The sequence below is a fragment of the Hippopotamus amphibius genome, chromosome 15, assembly GCF_030028045.1.
Source record: "Hippopotamus amphibius kiboko isolate mHipAmp2 chromosome 15, mHipAmp2.hap2, whole genome shotgun sequence".
In the NCBI taxonomy this organism is placed as follows: Eukaryota; Metazoa; Chordata; class Mammalia; order Artiodactyla; family Hippopotamidae; genus Hippopotamus; species Hippopotamus amphibius.
Window position 1 is genome coordinate 8,807,439 of NC_080200.1, and position 19,087 is coordinate 8,826,525.

The following is a 19,087-nucleotide window of genomic DNA, read 5'->3' on the forward strand; positions in this document are numbered from 1 at the left end:
GTGCTATGAGAATTACATCTCAAATGAAACTAAGAGGACTGAATGAATTAGGAGGATAGACCATTTCGTGGACAAGCAGGCTTCTCTCTGGAATTATATGTACATCGTTGCATTGGGCTAAAGAAATAAGAAGGCCTGTGGAGTGGGGAAAGCCTGTAGAAAAGCATTTGATGACCTTGCTGGGTCTGTACACCAAGCCTTGGGCCTGACTGCGCCTGGGATCCCACCCTCCGGGGACAGGCAGGAGGCAAACCCCGCCCTCCGCATCCGTACCGCTTCTAACTCTGCCTTCTGCACTCCGCTCGGATCTCCGGAGTGGCGTTGTCCTCTGGGCCTGGTCGATACCGAGAGCCTGCTTTGGATCCAGGTCCAACGGCATTCCCTAGTGTCTGGAAGAATCAGCCGCCACCCCCATTCTCCCCTATCCACCCCCATTCTCCCCTATCCGCCCCACAACTCAGCAAGATCCTGGAGCGCCCGAGGCTCCGCCCCTTATGCTGCTCCGGAAGCTAAACTGCTTCCGGTTTCCGTCTCGCTTCGCGTTTCTCGCTGTGTGTGCGGCTGGTTCTCTCCTCCGTTGGCCTCCGGTTTCGGGGCTCAGCTTCGGCCTCTGCGGCCTCGCCTGTCGGCTAGGAGTTGCAGCGCCTCCTCCTGCAAGTACCCCGCGCCCGAGGCTTCCCGCCTCCGTCCCTCCGAGATCCTTTTCCCGCTCCGCCGGCGCGGGTCTCGGTGGTAGCTCTGGGTCCCGGTTGGAGGCAGGGCCTTTTCTCCAGCCGCTGTGCGCCTCTCTTCAAAAGCTGCCGAAGCAACCTTTGTGTCTTTCCTCGTGAAGGAAGAGAGTTTACGTTTTGGAAAACTGCCCCAGCACCCTCTTCTCACGGACCTGGCTATTGCGGCGCGTTCCGGTGAGCACTGGACAGAAATGTTCTGGTTGTGAGCACTCGTTTTTGCAGTTTGATAAAGTATTCAGTTGTTATCTTGTGGGTTGACCATTTGTTCATGTTTTGCATATGTAGTATCGATACATCTGTCCCCACGTTCATAGTTATATATTTACGATAAACTCTGAGACTAAGGACATTGAAATAATTTGCAGGCGTAATATTTGACCTTAACAAATAAACAACAACAACAAAATAGCAAAAAAGCAGAGACGACAAATACACGAAAAGGTGCTTGATATCATTAGCAGCCAGGGAAATGCAAGTTAAAATTACAACGCGATAGTGTTACACGAAATAGTAAAAAGTAAAACTAAAAAGAGTGATAGTGCCAAGTGTTGGTTGAGATGTGTATACAGGGCTAATGGAAACACGTTTTTAAAGATATCAACTAAATATGATCTGTTGATAACACGACAGTAGTGCAGGCACATGTCCACCAATTGAACATAAGCTCTATTCATAATATTATTTGAAATATTCCTAAATTGGAAATAACCCAAAGTAGATCAAGAGAATGGATGAATTGTGGAATGTTGTTTTGTGTGGCATACTTTTCAGCAAAGAAAAGGGCCAAACCACAGGTAGATAGATGCAGCAACTTAGATGAACCTCACAAAGGTAATGTTGAATCAAGGAAGCCAGACACAAAACAATGCATGCTGTGTGATACTGTGTTTTTAGAATTCAAAAATAGGCAGAGTAGCCTAGAATGTTAAATGTCAGGATATGGGGTTTGGATTGAGAGGCACAGAGTTAGTGATTTGGAAAAGAGACAGTGTGTCTGAGATGCTGGATGTGGGAACATTCTGTTTCTTGATCTGAATGGTGGTTACCTGGGGCTGGTCATTTCTTGATAGTTCTTTGAGATTCTTATTCATGATTGCCTCCCTTCGTTGTATGTGTGCTGTAATTCAATACAAGAAGTTCAAGAAAGTGTTCTACCTCCTAAAGTTGAATGAGAAATGCAGAAGTAGAACAAAACATACTAAAAGGATGACTAAAAATAAAACCAGTACTTAGTGGAAAAAAGTAGAACCGATCAGGAGTATGAAAAGGTGAAAAGATGAAAACTATATAATAGTCTTTGGAGTTAACTGTGAGATAATATGGAAAGACTTAAATTTCAACATAAAAGAAAAACAGTGACATGATTCAGACCCTGTTGGAGTGGCCAGTGTTAAAAATGTATTTTGACTTTTTTCTTGCTTTTTAAAAAAAATATATATATATATTTATTTATTTATTGGCTGTGTTGGGTCTTCATTGCTGCACGTGGGCGTTCTCTAGTTGCAGAGAGCAGTTGCCGTGTGTGGACTTCTCGTGGTGGCTTCTCTTGTTGCAGAGCACGGGCTCTAGGTGTGGGCTTCAGTAGTTGTGGCACGTGGGCTCAATAGTTGTGGCTCGTGGGCTCTAGAGAGCAGGCTCAGTAGTTGCGGCGCAGGGGCTTAGTAGCTCTGCAGCATGTGGGATTTTCCCAGACCAGGGCTGAAACCTGTGTCTCCCGCATTGGCAGGAGGATTCTTAACCACTGTGCCACCAGGGAAGCCCTTGACTTTTTTCTGAAATCAGGATGTTCAAGTTTGAATATCTTTGGGTCAAAATTGTAACACTAATTTTTTAAGTAAATGAAGTATCAACTACCACAGTCCTCTAAGGTGGTTACTCCCCTATTCTGCCTTTATTTTATGCTTAACCAGTCTTGTCTATGTATGAGGGATATATTTGTGTATGTGTGGTACTCCTTATACTTTAATGGGATGGATTCTTTCTTTAACTATACTGCTCATCAGCAACTGATAATCAGTTATTTGCATTGCCCAATTGAACTGTGAGATCCCTAAGGAGTGTTCCCTCCTCATGTCCTAGTACTTGGCCTGGTATAAGGAAGGCCATTAATAAATATTTGTTAACTGAATGAAGGGATAAGAGACAGATGGAGACAAAGGTTCCAAGCCTAACCAAGCTCCAGCATGGGGTACTCAGGGAGACTTCTGATTTCATAAACTCTTTTGTATTTCTCCTCTCCATTATGCCTAGTAGAGGGTCTGGACTGAATTCTGGTCATGTTAGGAATAACAACAACCACAGGAGATCAGGCTCTTGACACACTAAACTGTATCTACTTCAGGCTCTCATTTCCTAACTGGTGATTTGGGGCCAATTCCTAATCCTGTGTGAACCTCAGCTTTGTTGGTTATTAAATGACAGTTTAATACCCAATGCGGGGAGGGGGGAGTTGTTGACAGCTAAAGGAGTTTATATATGTAGAACTACTAATAGGTGCTCAGTAAATGGCAATTCTTATTAATATTTGTGTGGTATCATATTAGATGGTTTTTAATGACTGTCACATGTTTCATATGCAGAGAGATGTTTCATGATTGAGGAAAAATGTCTGTTGCTTAATGATTGATGTTTGCAAACCAGTTACCCTGACATTCTAGTATTCAAAGAGAAGTTGAGATCTACCTCTTAATTTACTCAAAAGCTTCTCTGGAGTGATCTGAGCAAGAAATGGAATGTTCTGGAAACTCTCATTATCAGACTCACAGGATGGCAGCCCTTGATCTGACTCAGGGGTGTGGTGAGTCCTTGTTGATGTGTCTTTTCAAACTGTTTACTTCATGTAGTTGCAGTGGGCTGAGAGATCATGCACTGGGATTGAAATGGCCACAGGTCACGTTTCTGGAATTTGGGATGCAAGAAGATGGTGTGTGCTTTTGAGGGGGATAAAGTGTTCATGAACTTTATTGTGTCTGTCACACAACTCTGCCTCTTTGTACTTTGATTTGTAGAACTCTAAGGTGGATTTTAACCTGTTTTCATGGGTAGCAAGATTCAGAAAACCATTTTCGTGCTCCAGATAACTCAGGGTGCTTTGTTGTATTATGGAGGTAGTGTGTTTGTGGTGTGTTCTGTGCATAGTGTGGAACAGTTTATAGGCCTGCGATTGTTGGGATTGAATTGGCTTCAGAGTATATGCCATTCTTCTTCTCTCTGAGGTCATCTTTCTGGGGACCCTTCCTGTCTTTACAAGAGAAAAACCAAGGAGACACGAATGGTGGCTGGGTTACTGATAGATTCTTCTCAGGCAAGTGAAAAGAGGACCTTTCTTCAAAATGTTGTCATGCTTGTTTCCATTAGGTAGCCATGTCTCCTTATAATGTCCCCAAGCTTTCTAAAGCAATTAATGGCCCTGCTTAGAGAATGAATCCCAAGTGAATTGCTCCAGGACCATACCATCTCAGAATATACAAGACTTATATGGAATATGATTCTTTTATCTCAATATTTGTTAATTCTTTCTGATCCTCAGTCATGCTTGTTGGCTTACTGTTTTGCTGAGGGTTATGACAGATCTTAAGGAAAGTATGTAAAAGTAAGATCTAATCTCACAAAATTTGTGTGTTGCTCTCAAAATAATTCGTTATTAAATCTTACAGAGTGCTGCATTGTGTTCAGCGCTAACTATAGCTTATAAATAGAGGAGGAATAAAGCAAGAAGAGCCCACAGTAAAGTTGTGGTAAGATAAGTTCAGTCACATGTCAGTGATCCTGGTAAATCCACATGACTGGATGTGATCAGGCAGTGTATATAGCTAGGGAGAAGAGGTCTGGGCCCAGGAGTACTGTAAGCTTCTGGTCTGCCCTCCTCAATCCCTGATGCATCTCTCTGAGAACTTCAGAGATGGTGATATTTAGCTGAAGCCAGCATGTGTTTGATGGTTTAGCATGTAGTGACCTTTGAGGATGTGGCTGTGAACTTTACCCAAGAGGAGTGGACTTTATTGGATCAAACGCAGAGAGATCTCTACAGAGATGTGATGTGGGAGAACTAGCAGAATCTCATTATGCTAGGTAAGGCTGGCATCATTTCTTCACTGAGCCCTGTATGAAATGAATGTTTCTCAAGTACCTTTGCTGTCAAATGGGAATAGCATGGTAAACAAGACAGACCTAGTCCTTGGCATCATGAACCTTACTGTCTAAAGGATTCCACCATAAAAATGATCTTCATTTCCTTCAGGGACTAAAAATCTGAAGACTTTAAATGTATATGAGGCTGAACATGGTTTTTAGGTCTTAGAGATCGCCAGTCATTTGAGGACACAGAGAGAGAATGTGTTTGGATTTTTGCTCCTTTAAAAAAGTTTTATTTGTTTGAGACTTTGCATGATTATTTTGCTGCTTTTAAGTTAAACTTCACTGTCTTCAGTAACCCTGGACACTAAAGTGTTGGTTCCCAATTCAAGGGCATGTTGTTCATGTCTTGCAAAGTCCTCTTTATGTGTTTTTCCTTTAAGCAGGGTATGAATCATGTAAACCCCATCTCCACTCTCCTTTGGAAGGAGCAGAAGAGCTGAGGACAGGAGCAAGAGGAGTTCTGCAGGGTGAGTTCATGGCAGATAGGGTTTTATGAAAAGCAGTGTGAGTCTGGGAAAGGGGCAGTGCCTTTGGAAATGTCATTCTGCAAACTTAAAGGTGTACTCTTTTTTCTAAGAAGACTGAGGCCATTTGGCTTCTGAGTTTCTTCAGGAACTTTCAACTCCTGTTTATCTTTATTTGTTTATTTTTTTTAACAAATTTATTTATTTATTTTATTGGCTGTGTTGGGTCTTCGTTGCTGCACACAGGGTTTCTCTAGTTGCAGAGAGCGGGGGCTACTCATTGTGGTGTGCGGGCTTCTCATTGCAGTGGCCTCTCTCGTTGCAGAGCACAGGCTCTAGGTGCATGGGCTTCAGTAGTTGCGGCACATGGGCTCAATAGTTGTGGCTCACGGGCTCTAGAGCGCAGGCTCAATAGTTGTGGCGCACAGGCTTAGTTGCTCCATGGCATGTGGGATCTTCCTGGAGCGGGGATCGAACCCGAGTCCCCTGCATTGGCAGGCAGATTCTTACCCACTGCGCCACCTAGGAAGTCCCCCGTTTATCTTTAAATTCCATTGATCTCAACCCCAGAAAAATCTGTGCAGCTTATTTGAAAATACCATTATTTACAAGTAGTTCTTCTCACCATAGCTATTGATTGATTGATTGATTGATTGGCCATGCCAACACAGCATGCAGGATCTTAGTTCCCCAACCAAGAATCAAACCTGTGCCCCCTGCAATGGAAGCACAGAGTCCTAACCACTGGACTGCCTGGGAATTCCCTCACTATACCTTCTTATATTGTTTTCCTGATTCTATCATCTTTTTGTTTACCATCAGCCTTACTTTTCCAGAGTGAACTTGGTAAATTATCTACAATTTTGAAACTATATCCTTATCATTGTCAAACTCCTAACACAACCAAACTTTGTGGTCCATCTTCCCTTTTGTTTCATCATTTTTATTATTTTTCATTTATGTTAAGAAAGACATACACATGTGCCATATGCTTTTTTTTTTGAGGTAAAATGCATATAAATTAACCATTTTAGTGAATGTAATTCATTGTTATTGAGTACATTTCAAAAGGACACCCAGTATCCATTAAGCAGTCATTCTGCATTCACCCCCTTCCCTCAATCCCTGAAACCACTAATCTGCTTTCATTATGACTTTACCTATTCTGTGTATAGCGTATAAATGGAATCATACAAAATGTGATTGTCTGACTTTTCACTTGTACAGTGTTTTCAGGGTTCATCCATGTTCATCCATGTTGTAGTATGTATCAGTATGTCATTCCTTTTTATGGGTGAATAATATTCAATTTCATGTCTATTTACATTTTGTTTATCCAATTGTACATTGATGGACATTTTTTTCTCCCAATTTTGAATACACCTGTTAACATTTGTGAACATATATTTGAACAACTGTTTTTAACTCTTTTGGGTACATACCTAGACATAGAGTTGCAGGGGCATATGGTCATTTTATGTTTAACTTAAGGATTACCAAACTATTTTACAGAGGTTGTACCATATTACAGTCTCACCAGCAATGTAGAAGAGTTCCAGTTACTCCATATCCTTGCCAACGCTTCTTATTTCCTTTTTTAAAAATACTAATCATTTTAGCAGGTATAAAATATCTTATTGTGTCTGCATTTCCCTAAATCAAATGATGTTGAACATCTTTTCATGTACTTCTTGGCCATTTCTGTATTTTCTTTGGAGAAATGCTCCCTTTGCCCACTTTTTACCCTGGGTTGTCTTTTTGTTGTTGAAGTGTAGGAGTTTTTTATATACTTTATTTATTATTATTTTTAAAATATTTATTTATGTGGCTGCACTGGGTCTTAGTTGCAGCATGTGGGATCTAATTCCCTGACCAGGGATCAAACCCAGGCCCCCTGCATTGGGAGCACAGAGTCTTGGCCACTGAACCACCAGGAAAGTCATCTTTATGTACTTTAATAGTGGGCCCTGATCAGATATATGATTTGCAAATATTTTCTCCCATTCTTTAGGTTATCATTTCACTTTTTTGATAGTGTTCTTTGATGCCTAAATATTTTTAGTTTTGATAAGGTCCAGTTTATATATTCTTTGGTGCTTTTGGTGTCACATCTAAGGATAGATTGAAAGCCTGGACATTGTCAAATCCAAGGTCATAAAGGTTTACCCCCATGTTTTCTTCTAAAATTTTATCCTTTACCTTAGGTTTTTGATCCATTGAGTTAATTTGTGTATATGGTGTGAAGTAGGGGTCCAATTTGATTCTTTTGCATGTGGATATCCAGTTATCCCAGCACTATGTGTTGAAGAGACTGTTCTTTCTCCATTGAATGGTTGTGGCATGCTTGTTGAGAATCAGTTGATTCTAGATATATGGATTTATTTCTGAATTCTTGATTCTTTTCCATTCATGTATATGTCTGTCCTTTTGCCTGCACTGCACATTTTCAATGTTATACTTTTCAGCTTCAGAATTTTATTTGGTTCTTTTTTGAGATTTCTATCTCATTATTTATAATCCCTATTTAGTGAGACACCATTCTTCTGGTTTCCTTTAGTTCTTTGTCCATGATTCCCATTAGCTCTTTAGGCATATTAAGCAAATTAGTGGGACTTCTCTGGTGGCACAGTGGTTAAGAATCTGCCTGCCAGTGCAGGGGACATGGGTTTGAGCCCTGGTCCAGGAAGATCCACATGCCGTGGAGCAACTAAGTCTGTGTGCCACAACTACTGAGCCCACATGCTGCAACTGCTGAAGCCTGTGAATCTAGAGCCCATGCTCCTCAATGAGAGAAGCTACTGCAATGAGAAGCCTGGGCACTGCAGCAAAGAGTAGTCGCTGCTCGCCATAACTAGAGAAAGCATGAGCACAGCAACGAAGACCTAATACAGCCAAAAATATATAAATAAATAAATTTATTAAAAAAAAAACAGAAACCAAAAGACCAAATTGGTTTAAAGTCTTTATCCAGTAAGTCCAGTGCTTTGGCTTTTAGGGACAGTTTCTATTAATTTTTTTCTTATTCCTTTGCATACTTCATATTTTTTAGTTGAACATGCAAATTTTGGATGTTATAATGTGGCAATTTATAAATCTGATTTGCCTTTCTGCCTGGGGTTTGTTGTTGCTTCTTGTGTGTATTGCTCATGTTTGTTCAGTGACCTTTATTCATTATTTTTATTTATTTATTTATTTTGGACCATTTTAGAAGTCTTTATTGAATTTGTTACAGTATTGCTTCTGTTTTATGTTTTGGTTTTTTGGCCCCGAGGCATGTGGGATCTTGGCTCCCCAGTCAGGGGAACCTGCACCCCCTGCATTGGAAGGCGAAGTCTTAACCACTGGACAGCCAGCGAAGTCGCTATTAATTATTTTTGTTCTACATTCTTTCTAGCGCAGCCCTTGAAATCTGTGTTCTGCTAGCTTAGTGGTTACCTTAAGGTGACAGAAATTTCTTAAATGCCTGAAGCCATGAAAAGAAAATTAACAATTCTCTTTTAGTGGCTTGCCAGGCTGTTTACAACTCTTCCTTAGCCTTCCCTTCCTGCTTGAGTGCATCTTGAAGGTCAACCAGAGGTGAAGGCTTTTGGTCCTCTCTGGCCTTTCTGAGCATGCATGTGGCCCTGCGCATGCTTGCAGACTTTTTAACTCTGGTAAACGTTAGAGTTTTTAAAAGCCCCTATTCACCCACATATAACATTCCCAGCTTGTTCCTCCCAAGGCTTTTTCAGTCTGTCTACTGTTTTTCCCAACCACTTTCACTTTTCTCAGGCTGCTATGTCCAGTACTTCACCTGTAGACACTTTAAGCGAAGCTGCCTCACTCTTGGGAACTCTCTGAGTTGGGTGAATGAAGGGAAGCCCTTGCACTGATACTTGAGGAAGCTGCCAGACAGATTGAAACCCACAATGGCAGTTCTTTGAGAACAAGGTCCATGTTGCTCTTTTTGGCACCAGCAGCTTGTTCAAGGGCTGCATCCTGGCATCTCCATGACTGCAGCTGATCTGGATAGTGTGGAGGGTAGGTGGGAGGTTAAAATGCCACAGCACTCTCTCAGGGAAATACAGCTCCTTCTTTCTTCTTAAGCATTTGCTTGGTTGTCTTATATTTTTTTTTTTGCTAGATTCTGAATTCTACAAGAGTTCTGATAGTTTTTATAAACTTGTTAGTTGTCTTCTGGTAGGAAGGAGCCTCTGGAATCTACCGTGTTTTGTGATGTCATTCTCTGTGCCTTATACTTTGAGATAACTTTATCCCTCAATTTTTCCCCAAACTTGAATTTTTCCACTTTATTTCAGAATTGGATTTGCAACTTAAAACCAAAGGTCCCACACCTGTTCAAGATATTTCTGTGGCAAAAACATCAAATGGAATACAGTTGGGGTAAGATCTCCAAGAAACAATTTTTTTCCCCTCCATATCTGGGCCAGAAGCACAAAATCCATGAGAATTATTATATGAGATAAATACCATTTACCCAAAGAAAGCAGAGTCTATGAAGAGATTCTCTGAATATCAAGAATTTGAGAAGTACTCTAAACTTACCTCAAACCTATTTCTCCTCAGAGATCTCACATGTAAACATCCACGTTGTATGTAACTCTGATATCCAGTTTTCGAAACACAATGCAGCCTAAATAATTATCAGAAAAACTCTGTAAGATGCTCTGTGAAAACAGAGAATGTAATTCAAGGTCCTGGCCTCATAGCTTGTTCAGCTTAACTCAGAAACAGAGCAGGAACTCTGTACACTTAATGGAAATGGGGAAAATTTAATTATGATAATGTGAGGGGGGAAAAATTCTGTTATTATAATAGATGTGAAAAAGTCCTTAGTTATTATTTATACCTTAATCAACAGGAGAGAAGCAATGCTGGATGGAAACAATATGACTCTAATCTGTGTGGAAGTATATTTGGTGAACATTCATTTCTTATGACACACAAGATCTCATGTTAGACAGAAGACTTCTAAGGGTATTCAGAGTCAAAAAGCCTTCAAAAAGAACTTTATTCATACTTTGCTCAAGGAAATCAGTTTTGGGGAGAAATCTGGGTGTGTTCAACATGACAAAGTCTCTGGTCAGCTTTCAAATCTCAGAAAAACTCAGACACAAGGGAAATTGTGTGAATGCAAAGACTGTTGGAGATTGTTAATCAGTCATCACTTAAGGTACATAGGAGATACCACATTGGACAAAAGCCCTATGTGTGTGAAGAATGTGGGAAAGCCTTCACTGATCTATCATACCTTCCAGATCATATAGGAATTCACAGTGGCAAAAAGCCCTATGTGTGTATGGAATACGGGAAAGCCTTTACTCAATCCACCGGACTTATTTTACACATACATATTCACACTGGAGAAAAACCCTTTGAATGTAAGGAGTGCGGAAAAGCTTTTATTCATTCTTCCTACCTTACAAAACATGTAAGAATTCACAGTGGAGAGAAGCCATATTTATGTAAGGAGTGTGGGAAAACTTTTACTCATTCCTCAGGTCTCATCTTACACATACGAACACACACTGGCGAAAAACCCTGTGTGTGAGGAATGTGGAAAAGCCTTCAATAATTGCTCAGTGCTTAATTAACATGTGAGGACACACACTGGAGAGAAGCCATATGAATGCAAGCAATGTGGGAAGGCCTTCTCTCAGTCATCAGGCCTTACTACACATTTAAGAACGCACACTGGAGAGAAGGCCTATGCATGTAAAGAGTGTGGGAAAGCCTTTGCTCGGTCCACAAATCTTAATATGCACATGTGAATGCACACAGGAGAAAAGCCGTACAAGTGTAAAGAATGTGGAAAAGCCTTTAGATACTCTACATGCCTGAATATTCACATGCGAACTCACACCGGAAAGAAACCTTATGAATGTAAGGAATGTGGGAAAACCTTCACTCAGTCTTCAGTACTTGCTAAGCATCTAAGAACTAAGGCTTGTGAAAAAACCTGTAGATGTTCTTCAGACCTTAGTATTCACATCTAAACTCATCTGGATAAAGACCTCATGAAAGTAAAGAGTGTGAAAAAGCTTCACTCAGTTTTCTTCTGACATGATATGTGAGAACTTACCTGGGGGCAGAATTCAAATTCATAGAAGGTGTGTAGGAGAGCAGTAATTGTTCACACCTTACAGAATATGTAAGAACTCAAATTTAGAAATTCCCTGGCAGTCTAGTGGCTCGAACTCAGGGCTTTCACTACTGAGGGCCCGTGTTTGATCCCTGGTTGGGGAACTGAGATTCCACAAGCCATGTGAGGTGGCCAAAAAAAAAGAAAAAAGAACTCACACTTGAGAGAAAAACTTTCTGGACATAAGGCGTGTGGGCAAGCCTTTTTGTTGTTGTCCTAATGTTAATTTTACATAATTGAAATTACTGTAAAACCTATGTGAAGGTAACAATGAGATACAGCCTTAAAATGTTTCACATGCTTTAAAAGCACATGATAACTCACACTGAGGAAAGAACCATGTGTATGTAAGGAATGTGGTAAAACTTTTACTTAGTGTTAAGGCCTTAATATCCATGTAAGACTTTGGCATAAACCCCTATGAATGTAAAGGACACAGGAAGAACTACACTTGCTTTTCATATCTTTTAAGAACCCAACATTTAAAAACACACAGTGCAGAGATGCCCTCTTCATGTAGGAAATCTGGGAAGCCTTTAGAGATTCCTGAAAGCTTCATGTGCAAGAAGACTCAGGAATGTAAGAAATGTTAAAAATCATTCAGGTGTTAGTAAGTTAGCATGCAGTGGAAAGAAGCCCTGTCAAGGTGTCAGGTACATGGGGAAGCTTTACTTCTGTCTCCTAGGTTCATATTCTCGGGTAATCTCACAGAGGCAGAAAACGTTATGAATATTAGAAATAGGGGAATACCTTCATGTGTGTGTATTTATTTTGATTTCAACCTTTAGTAAAAATGATGTCACACCAGAGAGAAATTGTGATTGTAGAGTACCTGGGAAATGGTGTATCCATTTTATCAGTCTTACTCTACATGTGAAAACCCACTGTGGAAAGAAACTGTATGAATGCAAACATGTAGGAATGATTTTTGGTAAATACATACCACTTAAGGGATTCATACAATAGACACTGGAGGGATAAACAATGAGTGTGAGGAATTTTGGAAAGCCTTCAGGTGCTGGTCTTCATTATTTTACACAGGAGAATTCATGCTGGAGGAGAAAGTGAAATCAATAATGTGACATGAGGGATTTCCCTGGTGGTGCAGTGGTTAAGAATTCGCCTGCCAATGCAGGGACATAGGTTTTATCCCAGGTCCAGGCGCTACATGCTGCAGAGCAACTAAGCCCATGCTCCACAACTACTGAGCCTGAGCTCTACAGCCCACGAGCCACAACTACCGAGCCCACGTTTTGCAATTACTGAAGCCTGTGTGCCTAGAGCCCGTGCTCCGCGACAAGAGAAGCCACCACACTGAGAAGCCTGCATACCACAACAGAGTAGCCCCCACTCACCACAACTAAAGAAAGCCCTGAGCACAGCAATGAAAACCCAGTGCAGTACCCCCCCCAACAACAACAACAAAATAATGTGACATGAGATTGCCTCTCTGTGTCTTATTCTCATGGAAAGTACCCATCTCCTTAAGTTTCTGGGACGGTTTTGTATTATAAAAGAGCTTTTAAAGTGACTAATTTTGCTGTATAGCAGAAATTCATACAACATTGTAAATCAGCTATATTCCAATAAAATTAAAAAATAAAATAGAATAAAATTGCTACCATATTAAAAATAAAAGTGACTCAGATTTCTGCTCTGTCATACTCATTTCATATAATGGTGTTTTCATGGCTCAGCTCTGAAGACTTCCTCATTTTCATGATAATGTCTTCATTGAACTATGAGATATTTGGAAGGTTAATTGGTAAAGTACAGGCATTTTAGAAAAATTTTGGGGTCTTATTTTCTAATATATTTGCAAGAGGGTTGTAAAATAGGCTCTTTATAATGTTTTTTTGTGTGTGTATTTATAGGAAATTTTCTTTGGCCTTGAATGGCAAGTAGTATCTAGTTGGCTCTTCAATATTCCTTGTACTTTGGCCCCTTATAAATAGAATCCAGATCATCTTCAGGTGCATACTTAAAAAAACATTCCACTTCTTGGGTTTCCTTGGATTTATGGGAGAGTATATTTAGCAGTCCTGGCAAATAAGAAGTAGGTGAAAATCATTATTGTGGATTCAGAGAAAGCTGCTAGAAAGGGGACAGTCTCATATGGCCTTTTAAATTACTGCCCTTTATCTTTCCCCCTTCCTTCCTGGAAATTAGATACATTCTTGGAATTTGGATGATTAAATTTTGTGCTATGAGGACAAAAGCCACAGAAAATATGATTTGGCTAAAAAACACAGGGACACTCCTCTGCCCACTCACTACATGGTATCTTTGCAGCAGCCAGTGGACTGCTTGTTTGCAGACCTCTTGGCACATGAGGAAAATCAGCTCCTTCTCAGGCGGACATTTGAGAGTCATCAGTGTATAGATGGCACTTAAATCCATTAGATTAGATGGTTTCACCTGAGGACTGGCAAGCCCTGAGCGACCTCTAATTTTGGCAGCTGTGATTGTGAACTGAAGTAGCAAAAGGATTCAGAAGTAGTGGCCCATGAAATAGGATTAGAATTGATTAGTGTTCATGACTCCAAATGAGGGAGCAGTGACTAACCAACTGTACTGAAAGCTGATTGTGCAAGACAAGTGAGGACTGGGATTTGACCATGAAAGTTATCGGGAACCGTTTCAAAAGCCTACTTTGTGGAGCGGGAAGTGGAAAGCTCTCATTGGAATAAATTTCAGAAAATGAGAATGGATAGGCATTACAGAAAACAAAGATATGTATTCCTCTTTGACCTTACAATTGCTGCCTTACTATTCCAGCTTCACATTGCATATTAGTTTTCTTTTGCTTCTCTTACAAGTTACCACAACGTTAAAGATGTAAAATAACAATGGTTTGCTATTTTTTACAGTTTTGGAGATCTGATTGCCAAATAAGATCTTACTGAGCTAAGAGTAAGATGTCAAAGCCAGCAACATCAGTTGAACTCCTCGTGCTACCATATCTTTGATTTTCCAACTCTGCTCTTCTACTGTTACACCCCAGAGCTCGCTGGAATTATTCAAACAGGCCAACACTAAGCTGGACCCTGCTCTGCCTTGCCTTTCTCTTTTTTAAATTTTTTCCTGAATATATATATATATATATATATATAGTATGTATATTGTATATATATGTATATATAATATGTATATTGTATATATATAATTTTTTTTTTTGCCTGTGTTGGGTCTTTGTTGCTGTGCATGGGCTTTCTTTGTGGGGAGTGGAGGCAATTCTTCATTGCGGTGCACACAGGCTTCTCATTGTGGTGATTTCTCTTGTTGCTGAGCACAGGCTCTAGATACATGGGCTTCAGTTGTTGCAGCCTGTGGGCTCAGTAGTTGTGGTGCATGGGCTTAGTTGCTCCACGGCATATGGGATCTTCCTGGACCAGGTATCCAACCCGTGTCCCCTGCATTGGCAGGTGGATTCTTAACCACTATACCACCAGGATTCTTAACCACTATCCCTGGAATATATTTTTTTAAAGATTTTTTTTTTGATGTGGACCATTTTTAAGTCTTTATTGAATTTGTTACAATATTGCTTCTGTTTTATGTTTTGGTTTTTCATCCATGAGGCATGTGGGATCTTATCTCCCCCACCAGGCGTTGTACCAGCACCCCTTGCATTGGAAAGTGAAGTCTTAACCACTGGGCCACCAGGGAAGTCCCGTCTTGCTGTTCCCTTGTAGAGGCCCCAGTAGACCTCTCTCCTCTCATTCCTGCTTTTCCCTCATGACTGACTTGGTGCTTCCCCATGTGGCCCAGTATGGCATGGTGCTCTCTTCTCTTGAGATTGTGTAACTTATAACCTTTCTTCTTTTCTTTCTTCTTTCTTCTCCTTCTCCTTCTTCCTCTTCCTCTTCCTTCTTCCTCTTCCTCCTCTTCCTGCATGGACCCTTCTCACTTGTTGGTACCTAGGTGTAGGGTCCCACTTGGAAAACCATGGCTCCTGCAATGTTTAAATGCTGCTTTAAAGGCAAATCTCTGTGTTGTTGCTTGCTTGGTCTTGTCGAAATTCACCTTGACATAATGGGATAGAAGGGATGGTATCCATAGAGACCATGGCTCAGTGTTTAATGGAAAAGGAATAGGGGAAGGCACATTTTGTTCTTGCTTCCCACAAGATGCATAGAGGGGCTCTCAGCTCATTTGTGAGGTTGTAAATTGCCTGGTCAGTGTACTTGGGCACTCTTGAGTGCTGCTGTCTATCAACATGCTAAGAAAATCCTCCTGAAAACCAAAAATCAGTGTTCTGCCATCATTGTTCTCTTGGAGGTAACCCCCAGTGCCTCTAAGATTGATAGAGACACCCTGGGAAGAGGGGCCCCTGCCACTCACAGCAGGGACCAGTCAGGACCCCCAGCAGCTTAATCAACAAACAGTTGTCTTGGGATCAGACAGGAGACAAAAAAGAAAAAATAGCAGATTTAGGTGACTACAAGCACCCTTCCCTCCCAAAAATAAAACTTGAAATTTAAAAAATTAAAGTAAAAAAAAATTGAAGTATAGTTTATTTAAAATATTATGCTAGTTTCAGGTGTGCAACATAGTGATTCAATATTTTTGTTGATTATACTCCATTTTTTTGAAATCTTTACAGAAAAAATGTCAGGTCTAGTAAACATAGCAGTAGTCTCATATTACTTACTGATTTAAAAACAGCAAAGAAAAATAAACCCTTACATACTGGGGAATAAAGATTAACTACATATATCCTATATATGTTTGTTTATATAATGTATACATGTGTAATTTAATATAGATGTATAATAAATTATATAAATTGTGCATAAGTTGCAGATTGAAACAGAGGTCCATGATATGACCAAATTGGAGATTCCAAATAACTCACACGATAAGAATTTACATGTAATTAAGATATACAAGAAATTTGTAATAAAATTTATATACTAAAAATGTTTATAACAAAAAGATTAAAAGTGCACTGATTGGCTTTAGTGCTTCTACAACGTAACTTCTAAATTTACTTTAGCATTTGCTAAAATGCACTAATTGACAAATCTTTATAGACTTAATGCTGGTACTCAAATTGCAGGCATACCCGAGGATCCCATTAAATTTAAACATACTCATCTACAATTTATAAAAAGTAGCTAACAGTAGAGGAAAAATAGGTGTGCCTCACTTTAATTGTAGCCTTTCCTAAATTTCCCATAGTCATAATACCTATTGCCCTAAATTATTCCATCTTGGACATAGATGCCCTGAAACAATAATAAATTTAAGTCTTTGACATGAGTTATTTTGATAAGACGAGACCCCTTCACCAACACCCTAGTTAAAATAATATGTCCCATTGTGAGTTAAAACGGCCTTCAAGGTTTAAAACTTACTATACAAACTTAATTGATAAAGAGGTGATTATCCTCACTCCATTTAATAGCCCAGTTTTGTGTGTTCTTGAGAAAGAGAGGAAGAAAAAGAGAGAAGAAGGAAGGAAGGAAGGAAGGAAGGAAGAAAAAGAAGGAAAGAAAAAGAGAAAGAAAAGGAAGGAAGGAAGAAAGAAAGGGGAAATCCATCCCTTGGCTACCTTGGGACCCCCTTGGGATTAACCCCTTGGGAGTAAACAGCAGAGTTGGTGGACTATTAAATTGCACTGCTAACCATATATGATGGAACCCAATGCTTCCCATCTCTTAACCAGGATGTCCTAATAAAAAATGGGACACCCCCCAACCTCCCAAACAAAACACTTGGCCAAACTTCAGGCAGACATCTTGGCTGTGGATGTTCTGGCCAACAAATTTATTATGAACCATAGGGACATTCCCTAAAAATCATCCATTCAGGGTCAAGAGCTCTAGGACTCTCTTGCTTCACAGATACCCAAATTATCATTCAAAATCACATGTCTCTACATCTACTGAGGCCGCAACATAAGACCTTGTCAGGACACTCCATTTTCCCTTTGGAGTTATAGACATTACCAATAGTAATCAAGGCACACATTTCACTTCTCAAAACACACAACACTAGGCTCTTGGAGGAGGCATTCAATAAAAGTTTCATGGCTCTGGAAGGTCCCAGACAGCCAGTTTAACTGGAAGACATAATGATCTCCTCAAGCAATTTCTTTTAAATTCCAGTCTGACCATGAACCACTGAGTGGCTCTCTATCTTGCCCTGAGCCATAACCTATATCGATGAAAAATTAATCACTTAATCTATGAAAGAAATGGAAAATTTTATTTGAGCCAAATTTGAGGATTATAACCTGGGAAGAGCATCTCACAAGGGTCTGAGAACTGTTCTGCCTGTTAGAAGTCAATGCATAGTTACAGAAGTTTATTGAGACAGAGGGCTGTACATCAAATGACATACTACTGACAGTTTACATAGTCCAGATCTAAGCATCATCATGGTGGGTTGTGTGACCCTTGACAAGATCAAGAAGTTATCTTTTAAGGAGTTGTCTTGTTGATGCTAAGAAAATGTTGTTCTTTATGCTTGAGCAGGTATTCCAGCTGATGAGGGAGGTCTTATCGATGCCTAATGCAGATACACAGTGCACACTGGGAGGAGAGAGGAGGCCAAAGGGCAGAGAAGAATTTTTATGTTTAAATTTTCCTTGTCTTGCCATAAAATGTGAATTTCATTTCACATCCATCTTTATAAATTTTTGATTCCGTAAGAGTTGGGAGAAGCAGCCAGATGGAGGGTGCATACTCTCCTGGGACATCAAACATATATTATCTCACAGCCAGGCAGCTGCTCATCTGATAGGGGGGCCCATTTGAGACTAAACTTCCACCAAGATACAAAACAAAAAAATCTGTTAAGCACAGCTGCACATCATTCTGTTGTCCGTTGGTCTTATTATTCCTGGTCTGGATTCTTTCACTGATTTACAATCTAGAGGTCCAAATCCTCCACGTATGTCACTGTTTCAGTCAAACATATGTAGGTCAGTGCTGTGACCCACATCAACATGAGTGGATAGCATCTGAGAAAGGATACCCCAGTCCCACTTCCTAGATGACATCACCCTGGCCCAGAAGTTCACTGGGGTGACGAGATTGCTTCAGATGACATTACCCCAGCCCCAGATCTTGCTATTGGAGATGACTTTACCTCCTGCCCTGGAGAAGACTTCACCTAGTTCACCATGTCTTTAGACTCCCTCACCTGAGGTATAAATTGGACTCAGGACATTTTTGCTTTTCTTTCTTTGATACTATAGATTCTATTATTGAAAAGGAGGGAAGGGGGCAGGGTACAACCTTTAAAAGAATGACATAGCTGTGACTTCCCTGGTGGCACAGTGGTTAAGAATCTGCCTTCCAGTGTAGGGGACATGGATCTTTTTGTTCCCCATTTCTTGTAGGCAAGACTCCAGCCCGTTTTACCTTCCTTGAGTTCCAAAGGGCAGATTTAGACAGTTTCTGGTCAAGGGAGAAGCAGCCAAGAAATCACCTGAAGCAAGATTAAAGGGACCAGAGAAGCTCATCAAGATTAGGAAACTGCCTGCACACACCCTAATCTTGTCAGCACCCCACCTTTGAACTATTGCTGTAAAATTCCTCATCAAACCTTCCGGGGTTGGGGTGCGAAGTTTTTCAGGCTGGAGCCCACTGTGTCCCCCTTAG

At 40.4% G+C, this 19,087-nt stretch overlaps 1 protein-coding gene across 1 annotated transcript; it reads left to right on the plus strand.

Moving 5' to 3' along the window:
* Nucleotides 1-494: 494 nt before the first annotated feature.
* ZNF846 (zinc finger protein 846) lies at nt 495-14,465 on the plus strand. Its single transcript, XM_057708261.1, is given in 8 exon segments — nt 495-551; nt 737-905; nt 5,249-5,335; nt 9,631-9,715; nt 10,169-10,282; nt 10,284-10,480; nt 10,483-10,873; nt 10,875-14,465. Coding segments are annotated over 8 exon segments (1,554 nt in total). The 3' UTR covers nt 11,329-14,465.
* Nucleotides 14,466-19,087: the final 4,622 nt, after the last annotated feature.